The following is a 14484-nucleotide window of genomic DNA, read 5'->3' as shown; positions in this document are numbered from 1 at the left end:
GCAGCCTCTTATAGGCTGAGGAACATTGATGACATCAGGAATCATACGCAAGTCAATGGGGGAAGAATGCAAGGTCATATTCGTCACTTTACCATAAGGGCTCTGCTAGAGTGGACACATCATGGAACATGACAAATAATTCCAAAATCAACATTTCTCCCTTCACTTTACTGTATCCTCTGTAACCTACAACTCACCTAGCTCTAACATTCTGTTGCGGCCAAATATATTGGCATTTTTCATAAATAATTCCCTATTTCTTCTAGAATAAGTTGAAATTGAAAAACTTTAGGTCCCCGCACCTTATTGGATTTTAAACATTATAGAACCAGTTGTATTATTGTAAACTTAAGTTCACAATTTAAATTTACAAATGGCATGGACAAAATTATTGGCATCCCGGAGCTAGTACTTGGTTGCACAGCCTTTGGCTAAGATAGACTATATATACAAAGGTATGCTGATACCCCTTCAAATAGTTGATTTGGCTATTTCAGCCACACCCGTGGCTGACAGGTGTATAAAATTGAGCACACAGCTATGCAATCCCCATAGACAAACATTAGCAGTAGAATGGTCATACAGAAGAGCTCAGTGACTTTCAAAGTGGCACCGTCATAGGATGCCACCAACAAGTCAGTTTGTCAAATTTCCGCCCTGCTAGAGCTGCCCTGGTCCACTGTAAGTGCTGTAATTGTGAAGTGGAAACATCTAGGAGCAACAACGAAGGCCACACAAGCTCACAGAACGGGACCGCCAAGTGCTGAAGCGCGTTGCAACACTCACTACCAAATTCCAAACTGTGTCAGCACAAGAACTGTTCGTCGGGAGCTTCATGAAATGGGTTTCCATGGCCGAGCAGCCGCACACAAGCCTAAGATCACTTTGCGCAATGCCAAGTGTCAGATGGAGTGGTGTAAAGCTCGCCACCTTTGGACTCTGCATCAGTGGAAACGCGTTCTCTGGAGTGATGAATCACACTTCACCATCTGGCAGTCCAATGGATGAATCTGGGTTTGGCAGATGCCAGGCGAACGCTACCTGCACGAATGCATAGTGCCAACTGTAAAGTTTGGTGGAGGAGGAATAATGGTCTGGGACTGTTTTTCATGTTTCGGACTAGGCCCCTTAGTTCCAGTGAAGGGACATCTTAACTCTGCAGCATACAATGACATTCTATACTTCCAACTTTGTGGCAATAGTTTGGGGAAGGCACTTTCCAGTTTCAGCATGATAATGCCCCCGTGCACAAAGCGAGGTCCATACAGAAATGGTTTGTCGAGATTGGTGTGGAAGAACTTGACTGGCCTGCACAGAGCCCTGATCTCAACCCCATCGAACATCTTTGGGATGAATTGGAACGCTGACTGCGAGCCAGGCCTAATCGCCCAACTCAGAGCCGACTTCACTAATGTTCTTGTGGCCGAATGGAAGCAAGTCCCTGCAGCAACGTTCCAACTTCAAGTGGAAAGCCTTCCTAGAAGAGTGGAGGTTGTTACAGCAGCAAAGGGGGGACCAACTCCATATTAATGCCCATGATTTTGGAATGATATGTTCAACAAGAAATTGTTATGCAAACGCTGCTTGTAGCCATCAATGAGCTTGCTGCAGCTTTCTACTTCCAAAACCTATGGCGAGATCTGAAAACAGCACTTGGTGGCAGGCACCACTCAAATATTGAAGAATTAGAGCAGTTTGCTACTGAAAAGTGGGACAAATTGTCAGTAGAAAAGGTGCAGCAAGCTCATTGATGACTACAACAAGCGTTGGCAGTTATCTTGGCCAAAGGCTGTGTAACAAAGTACTAGCTTACGGAGTGTCAATCATTTTGTCCACGCCATTTGTCTTTTTTTTCTAAATTAAAATTGTAAACTTAAGTTTACAAAAATAAAATCGGTTCTGCAATGTTGAAAATCCCAAAAAGTGATTTTTTAAGAAATAGGGAATTATTTAAGAAAAGCGCAAGTGTGCCAATATATTTGGCTGCAACTGCATAGTCAAGGACTCCCATAAACCAGAGAATTGAGTGAAAGCAGGAGACTCGCACTGAAATTCACTGCCGTAAGCTTGTAGCTTAATGGTATTATAATATAGACATGGGCGCCAGACTGAAAGTGTCTGAAAGTGAGGGTGCAAATGTATTTTATATTAAACATTTTAAAATTGTTATACATTTTAAAACAATTTCCTTCAATTCTACACTTTCTTCACAGGGGGAATATATATTTATCAACAGGACACAACTACATTTCTTAGGTTCTGCCACAAGAAATTATATTGAACTCAAGAACTCAAATGAAAAAAAAAAACATATTTTTAGAACACAAGGCCAGAAAAAAAATTATGCATTTATCTAGGCCTGCAAAAAAAAAGCACTTCACTTTTTGTCCTGAATACAAAGTGTTGTGTTTTATTGTATTTGCCCCAAACATATTACTGATTACCACTCTCTATTTTCAAGCATAGTGGTGGCTGCATCATGTTATGGGTATGCTTGTAATCATTAAGGATTGGAGAGTTTTTCAGAAGCACAGGCACCAGACACTGGGAGGTGAATTCACCTTTCAGCAGGACAATAACCTAAAACACAATGCCAAATCTACACTGGAGTTGCTTACCCAGAAGATAGTGAACGTTCCTGAGTGGCCAAGTTATAGTTTTCACTTAAATCTACTTGAAAACCTATGGCAAGACCTGAAAATTGTTGTCTAGCAATGATCAACAACCAGAAGTTAGAAAATAATAAAATGGGCAAATGTTGTACAATCCAGCTCTTATAGACTTACCCAGAAAGACTCACAGCTGCCATCGCTGCCAAAAGTGATTCTACAAAGTATAGACTCAGGGGTGTAAAATACACATTTTCAATACATTTTCTAAAATGTAAAAAAAAAATGTTTTCACTTTTTCATTATGGGGTATTGTGTGTAGATGGGTGAGGGAAATATTTATGTAATCAATTTTGAATTCAGGCTGTAACACAACAAAATGTGGAATAAGTCAAGGGGCATGAATACCATATGAGCCAAAAAAGATTGGCACTCGGCCACATTTGGCATGTATTTTGGGCACGTCTGTACTACTAGAAGTTGGTTGACTGGTATAAAAGAAAGGTAGAACAGGAGCCCCACATACCTCTGTGCTCTTGGAATTGGCGTAGACCACGTCCATGGCCTTTGAGCTTGCGTTGACGGCATGGGCCAGCTCCTGCTCCATACTGTGGTGGGACTGGGCGATCTCTCGGATACTGGGAACACACACACAGTTCGTCATGACATCGAACATCTAATGTTACTGTGAAACTACACTGCAAGCATATCACAAGTGTTCCGTAAGTGCTGTTTTTGGCATGCTACTGTATGCCAGAAGCAGCAAACGGAGCATCGGAGTGTCTGGTATAGTTTGGCCGTAAATTGACCTATTGAGGGCATTGTATATCACGGGCTGGTACAAATCCATTTAGATGAACTGAAATTCCAATTTGAGAAAATATTTTTGTTCCACGAATGTTTCAATCTAAATGGAATTTAACTCTACTCTGCTTTAATCTAATGCTATTATTAATTAATAATGAATTCAAGTAACCTTACCTGTGGATGAGAGCGCCGGCCGCCTGGCCAAACAGGTTGATCTGGGAGGCTTCTTCCTCGGATACGATCTCTGGCTGCAATGCATACTGGGGCAGCGGACGGGGGAACTCGCACCTCTGCTTGTCTTCCCATGACTTCAGTGTGCTCTCAAAAGCCTGGGACAAACAGGCAACAGGATAAATAGAATAGAATAAAATAAAATAGCCGTATTCTTCCCAGAGGGAACAATAGTTGTGGTAAGTCAGATGCGATACGTCAAGTAAACATATGACTGCAAAATAACGGCAACATTTACATAAGACAGATACAAATACTATACAAACAAATCATGTCAATTACAACTGCAGAATATGATAAGGTGAAGCTGTGCCTTTTCGTGATAATTTGCACTTTAATGTAATATATACACAATAGCGTATTCACGGAATGAGCCTCAATTTGTCAGGTTGAAGGCCAATGTTAGGCGGTCCGGACCACGACCGGACCTGGAAAAACTGTATCCTAATTGGTCAGGCAAAACTCGAGGCCCTAGAAATAAGGCATCTAATGTGACACCATAGATGTGTACTCACTCTGTCTCTGGTGAGAGTCTGAGTGCGGTTCTTGTGGATAATTTTGATGTACCCCGGGGGCTGGACCCAGGCCTCTCCGTCCACCTGCACCGGCACGCCCTCATCCCCGAGGATGGTGATCTTCACTGTACGACACTGCAACAGGAGAGCAGATGGGGAGAAACATTAAACCAGACAGTACGCTATGAAACAACGAAAGACACTGTTCATTTGCTACCAATGTCATATTCATGGTCATACGCACATGATTAAAAACATAAGTGTTGGGCTAATAAAGTATACATGAAAATAACAGAAAGGCCCGCACACTGTATATGCTTCCATTTACAACCCTCAAAAGGGATAGTTCACCCAAATTACAAAATTACATATTGGTTTCCTTACCCTGTAAACAGTTTACGTACAAGGTAAGACAGCAATCGATGATTTTCTTTTGCTTACCTGGCCACCGTTTCCAAATGCACACTTTTTAGCATTTGTGGCACAAATCCAATGCAAGTCAATGGTACCGATATTAGCATTTAGCTTCATGTCCAAAACATCTATTTGTAACTTTATACTTTAGGATGATTTGGACAGGAAGTGCAAAACAATTCTAATATCGGTACCATTGTCTTACATTCGATTTGTGCCACAAATGCTAAAAAGTTAGCATTTGGAAAAAGTGGCATGGTTAACAAAACCAATGCGTGGATTGTTGTCATACCTTGTCCTTAGACTGCTTACAGGGTAATTACGTGATTTGGGTGAACTATCCCTTTAATGACAATGTTCAATGTTTTCAATCACTTTGATGCATTTTACAGATGTAGATTGTCAAAACTCGAAATACAAAACTCTAAACTGATAACACTAGTAATGTCCCCTGTATAATGTTCAGAACCTTTGATGGTGAATTCAGTGGAGTTGAACACATCTTTCACCCGAGTCATTCATGCAAAAAACATATTCTTCACGAAATACCATTTCATTTAGTCACCAATACGTCAAATAATTATCAGGTCAACATTTAGTGATTTTAAGAAACATTTAATTCAATAGCAAAAAATGCAAGGCACTATTTTCAAAACGGTGCTTTTTGACATGCTGAACAGAAGGAATAGTAGATGGTAAATATAATTTTCCAAACAGTATTTGGCTATAACTTGACATTTTTCTTGACAATATATTTTTTTGCAAACCACATTATTGATGATTTGTTTCCAATGGCAGGTTGAGAGCATGTTGAGAAATATGTCAGTCTTACAGTTTCATACGTAAGACAAAACATCAAAAATAGGGTGTTATTGTGGGGGTATTGTATAGCAGTAGACTACAGTATAACGGTATTGTGGTAGCATTTGTAAGTCGCTCTGGATAAGAGCGTCTGCTAAATGACTTAAATGTAAATGTAAATGTAGCACGGTGTGTGTGTATGCCATTTCTGCCCCATGCAACATTGTACTAAATCACATTTTCTATGTGACTTCAACTGATACAGTATTACCCGTCTCTCTGCTTGACAAATTCAGTTTACACTGCATCAAGGAAATTTAGATAATGAGTGGAATATATTCTTATATTCAACCCAGGTATTTCAGCAGGGCATTGTACACTACACAATCATTCAAAATGGTAGCATATAGTGACTCTTTCCACTTTGTCCTATTGAAGCACACTGGCTGATGGAGAATGATGATGTAGTATTTACAGCCACATCCATATATTATTTTGTTTAACCTTCCAACACAAATGCATGTCAATTGGTTAAATAAAGGTGAAATAAATAAAAAAATTACAATTTATGATGTAAGAACATAGAATTTTACAGTGTTCAGCAGTTATCAAACTATATACATAAACTAGGCACTATACAATTTTGGTTCAGTAGTTATCAGTTTTCAGCAGTTTAAGTGATATTTAAATGTATTGTGTTTTTCAATCACTTTGGTGAAAATTTCACAAGTATGTGGTAAATTTTCACAACTAAGCACCAACATCTAAACAGATCAACAAAATGGCTCATGTTTCAAACTCAAAGCACATTTTCAATTAACTGAGTACAACAAACAAATTCAGTCACTTGTTCACTGCAACAAATCACTCTTTCAAATTTGATACATATTCAAATCTCAGTATCTGCTTTTCAAAATACAATATTCAAATCAAAATTGTATTAGTCACATGCGCCGAATACAACAGGTGTAGACCTTACAGTGAAATAAAATGCTTACTTACGAGCCTCTAACCAACAATGCATTTTTTTTTTTTAAATGAATAAGAAAGTAAGTAATTAAAGAGCAGCAGTAAAATAACAATAGCGAGACTACAGTCGTGGCCAAAAGTTTTGAGAATGACACAAATATTAATTTTCACAAAGTCTGCTGCTTCAGTGTCTTTAGATATTTTTGTCAGATGTTACTATGGAATACCGAAGTATAATTACAAGCATTTCATAAGTGTCAAAGGCTTTTATTGACAATTACATGAAGTTAATGGAAAGAGTCAATATTTGCAGTGTTGACCCCTCTCTTTCAAGACCTCTGCAATCCGCCCTGGCATGCTGTCAATTAACTTCTGGGCCACATCCTGACTGATGGCAGCCCATTCTTGCATAATCAATGCTTGGAGTTTGTCAGAATTTGTGGGTTTTTGTTTATCCACCCGCTTCTTGAGGATTGACCACAAGTTCTCAATGGGATTAAGGTCTGAGGAGTTTCCTGGCCATGGACCCAAAATATCGATGTTTTGTTCCCAGAGCCACTTAGTTATCACTTTTGCCTTATGGCAAGGTGCTCCATCATGCTGGAAAAGGCATTGTTCCTCACCAAACTGTTCCTCGGAGGATGTGTTGGTACCATTCTTTATTCATGGCTGTGTTCTTAGGCAAGGTTGTGAGTGAGCCCACTCCCTTGGCTGAGAAGCAACCCCACACATGAATGGTCTCAGGATGCTTTACTGTTGGCATGACACAGGACTGATGGTAGCGCTCACCTTGTCTTCTCCGGACAAGATTTTTTCTGGATGCCCCAAACAATCGGAAAGGGGATTCATCAGAGAAAATGACTTTACCCCAGTCCTCAGCAGTCCAATCCCTGTACCTTTTGCAGAATATCAGTCTGTGCCTGATGTTTTTCCGGGAGAGAAGTGTCTTCTTTGCTGCCCTTCTTGACACCAGGCCAACCTCCAAAAGTCTTCGCCTCACTGTGCGTTCAGATGCACTCAAACCTGCCTGCTGCCATTCCTGAGCAAGCTCTGTACTGGTGGTGCCCCGATCCCGCAGCTGAATCAACTTTAGGAGACGGTCCTGGCGCTTGCTGGACATTCTTGGGTGCCCTGAAGCCTTCTTCACAACAATTGAACCGCTCTCCTTGAAGTTCTTGATGGATTTAGGTGCAATCTTACTGGCAGCAATATCCTTGCCTGTGAAGCCCTTTTTGTTACAAAGCAATGATGACGGCACGTGTTTTCTTGCAGGTAACCATGGTTGACAGAGGAAGAACAATGATTCCAAGCACCACCCTCCTTTTGAAGCTTCCAGTCTGTTATTTGAACTCAATCAGCATGACAGAGTGATCTCCAGCATTGTCCTCGTCAACACTCACACCTGTGTTAACGAGAGAATCACTGACATGATGTCAGCTGATCCTTTTGTGGCAGGGCTGAAATGCAGTGGAAATGTTTTGGGGGGATTCAGTTCATTTGCATGGCAAAGAGGGACTTTGCAATTAATTGCAATTCATCTGATCACTCTTCATAACATTCTGGAGTATATGCAAATTGCCATCATACAAACTGAGGCAGCAGACTTTGTGAAATTTATATTTGTGTCAATCTCATAACTTTTGGCCACGACTGTATATACAGGGGGGGTACCGGACCAGAGTCAATGTGCGGGGGCACCGGTCCGTTAAGGTAATATGTACATGTAGGTAGAGTTATTAAAGTGACTATGCATAGATAATAACAACAGCGAGCAGAAGTGGTGTAAAAGAGGGGTAGGGCAATGCAAATAGTCTGGGCAGCCATTTGATTAGATGTTCAGGAGTCTTATGCCTTGGGGGTAGAAGCTGTTTAGAAGCCTCTTGGACCTAGACTTGGCACTCCGGTACCGATTGCGATGCGGTAGCAGAGAGAACAGTCTATGACTAGGGTGGCTGGAGTCTGACAATTTTTAGGGCCTTCCTCTGACAGCGCCTTGTATAGAGGTCCTGGATGGCAGGAAGCTTGGCCCCAGTGATGTAATGGGCCGTACGCACTACCCTCTGCAGTGCCTTGCGGTCGGAGGCTGAGCAGTTGCCATACCAGGCAGTGATGCAACCAGTCAGGATGCTCTCGATGGTGCAGCTGTAGAACCTTTTGAGGATCTGAGGACCCATGCCAAATCTTTTACAGGAGGGGACTGAGCACGCACCCCTGAGGGGCCCCTGTGTTGAGGATCAGCGTGGCAGATGTGTTGTTACCTACCCTTACCACCTGGGGGCGGCCCGTCAGGAAGTCCAGGATCCAGTTGTAGAGGGAGGTGTTTAGTCCCAGGGTCCTTAGCTTATTGATGAGCTTTGAGGGCACTATGGTGTTGAAGTCAATGAATAGCATTCTCACATAGGTGTTCCTTTGTCCATGTGTGAAAGGACAGTGTGGAGTGCAATAGAGATTGCATCATCTGTGGATCTGTTAGGGCGGTATGCAAATTGGAGTGGGTCTAGGGTTTCTGGGATAATGGTGTTGATGTGAGCCATGACCAGCCTTTCAAAGCACTTTATGGCTACAGACATGAGTGCTACGGGTCGGTAGTCATTTAGACAGGTTACCGTTGTGTTCATGGGCACAGGGACTATGGTGGTCTGCTTAAAACATGTTGGTATTACAGACTCGGACAGGGAGAGGTTGAAAATGTCAGTTGGCCAGCGCATGCTCGCAGTACACATTCTCGTAATCCGTCTGGCCCTGCGGCCAATTTACATTTTGTATGATTTTATTGTCATTTGTTACCAATACAATTAACTAGTGGTTCCTCAATTAACAGTTGCATCATAGTGCGATATAGCGTGCAGTATACAGTGGTACGGTACAGTGTGTTACAGTGCTGGCTGTTAATGCTTGTTTGAACCACCAGAAGGCATCTTTGAGCACATCTACTTTATTTATTAAAGAGGGCATTTGAAGCCTAGCAGAGATCATCACGCCATGCAATTGTGAATACATGTCATGATTAAAATTGAATTGAGCATTATTTGACCGGTGCAGTTTGAGATTATATATAAAAAATAAAATGCCTTTTACATTAGCCTATGTAGGCGTATATCATATGTAGGCGTATATACTATCGTACTAAAACATCGGTTAATACAAGTCCTTAAAAAATACAAATATGGGCAGAATATTGTATGAAATATTTGGACAGTTAAAGGCCGACATTTGTTTGTTTTAATCAAATCTGGTCGTTTCAATTCATAAGTGACTCGTTCCATTCTCGTTCCATTCTCTTGTTGATATTATATCCTGGCCTTTATTTAATTTATTTAAAAAAATGTATTTTTCCCCCTGAAGAACACACCAACCTCTCAAACAAATTAGTTTCAATCACCAATTAACTATTATGCGAGTTTGTGCTGGCTATTATCCAATTTAATGGCTCATCAAGGCGTGAACTGTGACCAATGTCCATCACTACTGTAAGCCTAGTACTGTATTCTAAAAATAAAAAACACAGCATCTGCACTTACTGTAGTAGAAATATATTATTGAATTAGATTTCTTTTAAAGACTGTTTCAAAGTGCAGATGTTTATTAGGCTACTATACAGAAGAATATTATCCTTAGATAATGGAGAGAAGGCCATGTCTGGACTTTCTCGGCGACCTCAAGTACTCATTTACTCTGTCTTTGATGTTTTTCTGGGTTGCAATCGCTAGAGGGAAACTTTTGAGACACAGTATTCATGATGAATACTCAGAGGTTCACTTGTAAGTCAAATTTGCCTCGGGATCCATACCAGTTGGTATTCTGTGCCCACTCGTGATATCTCTCTTTGGTTCAGCATTATGGGAATAGCAGAACAGCATAATGGTCCGGATGGCCCTTGCTGTGCTTGGTGAGCAGTTCCTCAAGTTCTGGTGTCAGATGAGGAATGTAAATGTCAGGGTGAACCAATGACCTGACGAATCTGACACGGTTGTTGCCTCTGCCTGTCAGAGGTGGAGTTTCAGAGATCAAAAGGTGTGGCTGATAAGGATCGTGACTAAAAAAATGTGCCCATCGCCCTCTTCAACGCTTCAGAGGATAAGTTCATTAGAGTTACCAGCCTCAGAAATCGCAGCCCAAATAAATGCTTCACAGAGTTCAAGTAACAGACATCTCAACATCAATTGTTCAGAGGAGACTGCATGAATAAGGCCTTCATGGTAAAATTGCTGCAAATAGACCACTACTAAAAGGACACCAATAAGAAGAAGAGACTTGGTTGGGCCAAGACACACAAGCAATTGACCGGTGGAAATCTGTCCTTTGGTCTGATGAGTCCAAATTTGACATTTTTGGTTCTAACCACCTTGTCTTTGTGAGACTCAGAGTAGGTGAACGGATGATCTCTGCATGTGTAGTTCCCACCGTGAAGCATGGAGGAGGTGTGATGGTGCTGTCAGGTGTGACACTGTCAGTGATTTATTTAGAAATCAAGGCACACTTAACCTGCATGGCTACCACAGCATTCTGCAGCGATACGCCATCCCATCTGGTTTGCGCTTTTTATTTATATTTTTTAATTGAACCTTTATTTAACTAGGCAAGTCAGTTAAGAACAAATTCTTATTTACAATGACAGTCTAGAAACAGTGAACTGCCGCCTTGTTCAGGGGCAGAAAAACAAATCTTTACCTTGTCAGCTCGGGGATTTGATCTAGCAACCTTTCGGTTACTGGCCCAACACTCTAACCACTAGGCTACCTGCCGCGCTTAGTGGGACCATGAGAAGTAAGATTCTCTGGTCTGATGAAACCAAGATTGAACTCTTTGGCCTGAATGCCAAGCGTCACGTATGGAGGAAACCTGGCACTATCCCTTCGGTGAAGCATGTTGGTGGCAGTATCATGCTGTGGGGATATTTTTCAGCGGCAAGGACTGGGAGACTAGTCAGGATCAAAGGAAAGATGAACGGAGCAATGTACTGAGAGAACCTGCTCCAGAGCACTTAGCCCCTCAGACTGGGGCGATGGTTCATCTTCCAACAGGAACACGACCCTAAGCACACAGCCAAGACCACGCAGGAGTGGCTTCGGGACAAGTCTTGAAACTGATTGAACAACTCTGGAGAGACCTGAAAATAGCTGTGCAGCAACCTGACAGAGCTTGAGAGGATCTGCAGGGAAGAATGGGAGAAACTCCCCAAATACAGGTGTGTCAAGCATGTAGCGTCATACCCAAGAAGACTTGAGGCTGTAATCGCTTCCAAAGGTGCTTCAACAAAGTACAGAGTAAGGGGTCTCTACTTATGTAAATGTTATATTTCAGTTTGTTAGTTTTAATATATTTCCAAAATTGCTAAAAAACTATTTTTACTTTGTCATTATGGGGTATTGTGTGTAGATTGATGAGAAAAACTAATTTAATCCATTTTAGAATTTAAGGCTGTAACGTAATAAAATGTGGGAAAAGTCAAGGGGTCTGAATACTTTCCGAATGCACTGTATAATAGCCCTACAGTTGGCTATGCATAGCCGAATCACGGATACCATCCAATAATGTATTTAAGAGTCTTGCCCCCCAGGCCTGCATCTTTTGTGGCGTGCTGTCGGGACCACCTTTGGACTAGTATAAATCGCTAATTGGGCCATGGTGTGGTGGCATTCCAATGAATTGGGTCCAGGGCTGTTGGAGCCGGATATGTTATATTTATACACAGCTTAAAACAACACATTCTTTCTGATCGTCTTAAGCATACACAGTCTCCTCTCGCTACAGCTCATCTCAAGAGTAATTATTATGTATATTATAATAAAATGACATATTTGTAGGGTGTTGATGCATTTTTCGTTAAGGCAAATCAGGTCTTTGATTCTAACTCTCCGCCAATGCAGCCGGGTAATCCATCAATGCCGCCTTGCGCCGGATATATGCATTAGCCGTTGCCTGTATCTCTGCCCTCTGAGAATGTTTCTCTTTCGCTGGTCTGCCTTCAATGACTCGATCTCAGTCTTCAAAGTTTTAGTCTTGATGGGGGTCACCTTGGGGTCATGATAGGGGCTGCACCAAATTATTGATGTATTATAATAATTGATTACGCTTATGTTGTATTAATAGAAGGGGAAGGGCTACAAGACCCCTCCCCCACTACATGTATAGGTTCCTGGACCACAGATTAGCATTATATGCATTATAAGGTTTAAATACTGTTCCACAGTTCTTTTCTAGTCTCTGCCTCTTATAAGAAACGGTCTGAGAGATGTGTGAGTTATTGCAGTCAAAACAGGGTGTCTGTGAGAAAGCGCCTCAAGGCTAAAAGAGATTCATAGACACAGAATCCTGCAGGGGAGTGAAAGAGATAAAAGACAAGTCAGACATACAACTGTAAGCCACACAGGAGTGGAAAATTACTGCTGAGCCCTGAGAAAACACTGGACTATTGTTCTCTCCTGCAAATTTGTATAACTGTATATGCATGGGCTTGGTTTCATGAGTAGAAGGTGTTGACGTAGGCAGTTACATCACTAGGGGTTGACTGCAAGCATATTAAAGCAACTTGGACCTTTCCTATTTTGCAGAATTTACTCGGAAACATGCATGCTATGTTCCCGTTGTCAACTTCAGTCTGCAATTGCATTAATAAAGGTTTGATTGATTTACCTAAAGATATTGTCTGATTGCTGATTTCACCAGTAAGCAAATGATTGACAAGGAATAAGAAACTTACCCCAACAGTCTGATCCATGTGGACCTTTATCAAATGACTGAAATGGTACTGCCCTGAGTCCCCAATCTTTGCTGTACTAAAGACTTTAAAACCTTTTTTCTATCTGGGATTGATTATAATTTCTTTGCCTTCCTTTTCACCTTCTTACTTCAATATAATCAAATTGTATTTGTCACATGCGCCGAATACAACAGGTGTAGGAACTTACCGTGAAATGTTTCGAGCCCTTAACCAACAATGCAGTTAAGAAAAGACTTAAGAAAATATTAACTTAAAAAAAAACTTTAGTTTATTTAGTAACACAATAAAATAACAATAACAAGGCTATATACAGGGGGTACTGTGTGCGGGTGTACAGGGAGTTAGTGTGCGGGTGTACAGGTTATTCGAGGTAATTGACGTAATATACAATATGTAATTCAGCAGGTTAAACCCATTCATTCAGAAAGTTAAAACCTCGCTCAGATGACTGACCGCAGCAAATATCGGTAGCCTGAACTGTAGCACAAATTGTTGGACTTTTCACACCTAGCCAAGCTATGAGACTATCCTTTCGTAAATTAATGGAGGTGTGAATGTTTCTCTCTGAGAATGTCTACTCTCTTGCACTAGAGTCCTGCATTGAGCAAAAAAATCAAGTGGTCCCGGAGTTGAAAGAGAACTTGGGTAAATACAATGGTGTGGACTGACACAAAAAAAAAAGTGGATACTTGTGCCTTACAGCCCATTACATAAACAAAGAGTGAGTTCACGTGTAGAGGGTGCTATCCACCACAGTGTGGGACAGTTCCCTGTGCAAAACTGAAGATAATATAAGGCCAGCTATTGTGAAAGAATACTTGAAAGATCTTGTTGATTTCTTCTATATCTTCAGAGGCCAAACTCACCTTAGAAACAAGCAAACAGCCTACTCTTCACCTGGTAATTGTGTGGTTCCAAAGGATATAAAGTGTGACCCACAGCTAGATTTGCGATGTCAGAGAGGAGAAGCCAACTGACTAGGCACGGTGGATGACATCCTTTTCCCGCACAGCAATTTGAAGAAATACAAGTGATGGACTGTTTTGAAGTTATTGGTTTTAGTAGCTTTATTTGTTGTCTAATTCAGGCTTTCGGACATAGACCATACTCAGGCCATATAGGCCAACAGTTTAAATAGCTGCAGCTGGTAAACATTTGATTAGGCCTATACTAAATACAATGTAGGATTTTTTGCAGCATTCATTTGATTCTGGAATTGTTTATTTATGTTTCAATTAAATTACTTAAGTTTCAATTAAACTATTTTATTATCTAAACCAGTGGTTCCCAACCGGGGTACTAGGACCCCTGGGGGTACTAGGCCTATCCACAAGGGGTACTTGAGAAGACTATGAACCATAGGCTTACTGGTCAAATACACATAAGGGGGTACTTCAGGGGTTCTCAGAGCAGA

The 14484-nt window shown here is 41.2% G+C and overlaps 1 protein-coding gene across 1 annotated transcript in view; it reads right to left on the bottom strand.

The window, feature by feature from the left end:
- LOC111949925 (diacylglycerol kinase delta-like) overlaps positions 1–14484 on the bottom strand; it is a 56900-nt gene that overhangs the window by 12278 nt on the left and 30138 nt on the right. The window contains exons 20-22 of the mRNA XM_023967277.2: positions 4163–4297; positions 3591–3745; positions 3136–3247 (exon numbers count right to left, since the gene is read on the bottom strand). Of these exons, the coding sequence (XP_023823045.1) occupies positions 3136–3247; positions 3591–3745; positions 4163–4297 (402 nt within the window). The remainder of the gene's footprint in view (positions 1–3135; positions 3248–3590; positions 3746–4162; positions 4298–14484) is intronic.

This window comes from Salvelinus sp. IW2-2015, linkage group LG22 (assembly GCF_002910315.2).
Source record: "Salvelinus sp. IW2-2015 linkage group LG22, ASM291031v2, whole genome shotgun sequence".
NCBI lineage: Eukaryota > Metazoa > Chordata > Actinopteri > Salmoniformes > Salmonidae > Salvelinus > Salvelinus sp. IW2-2015.
Note: the sequence above shows the minus strand (reverse complement) of the source record. Positions and strands in the feature narration are given on the sequence as shown.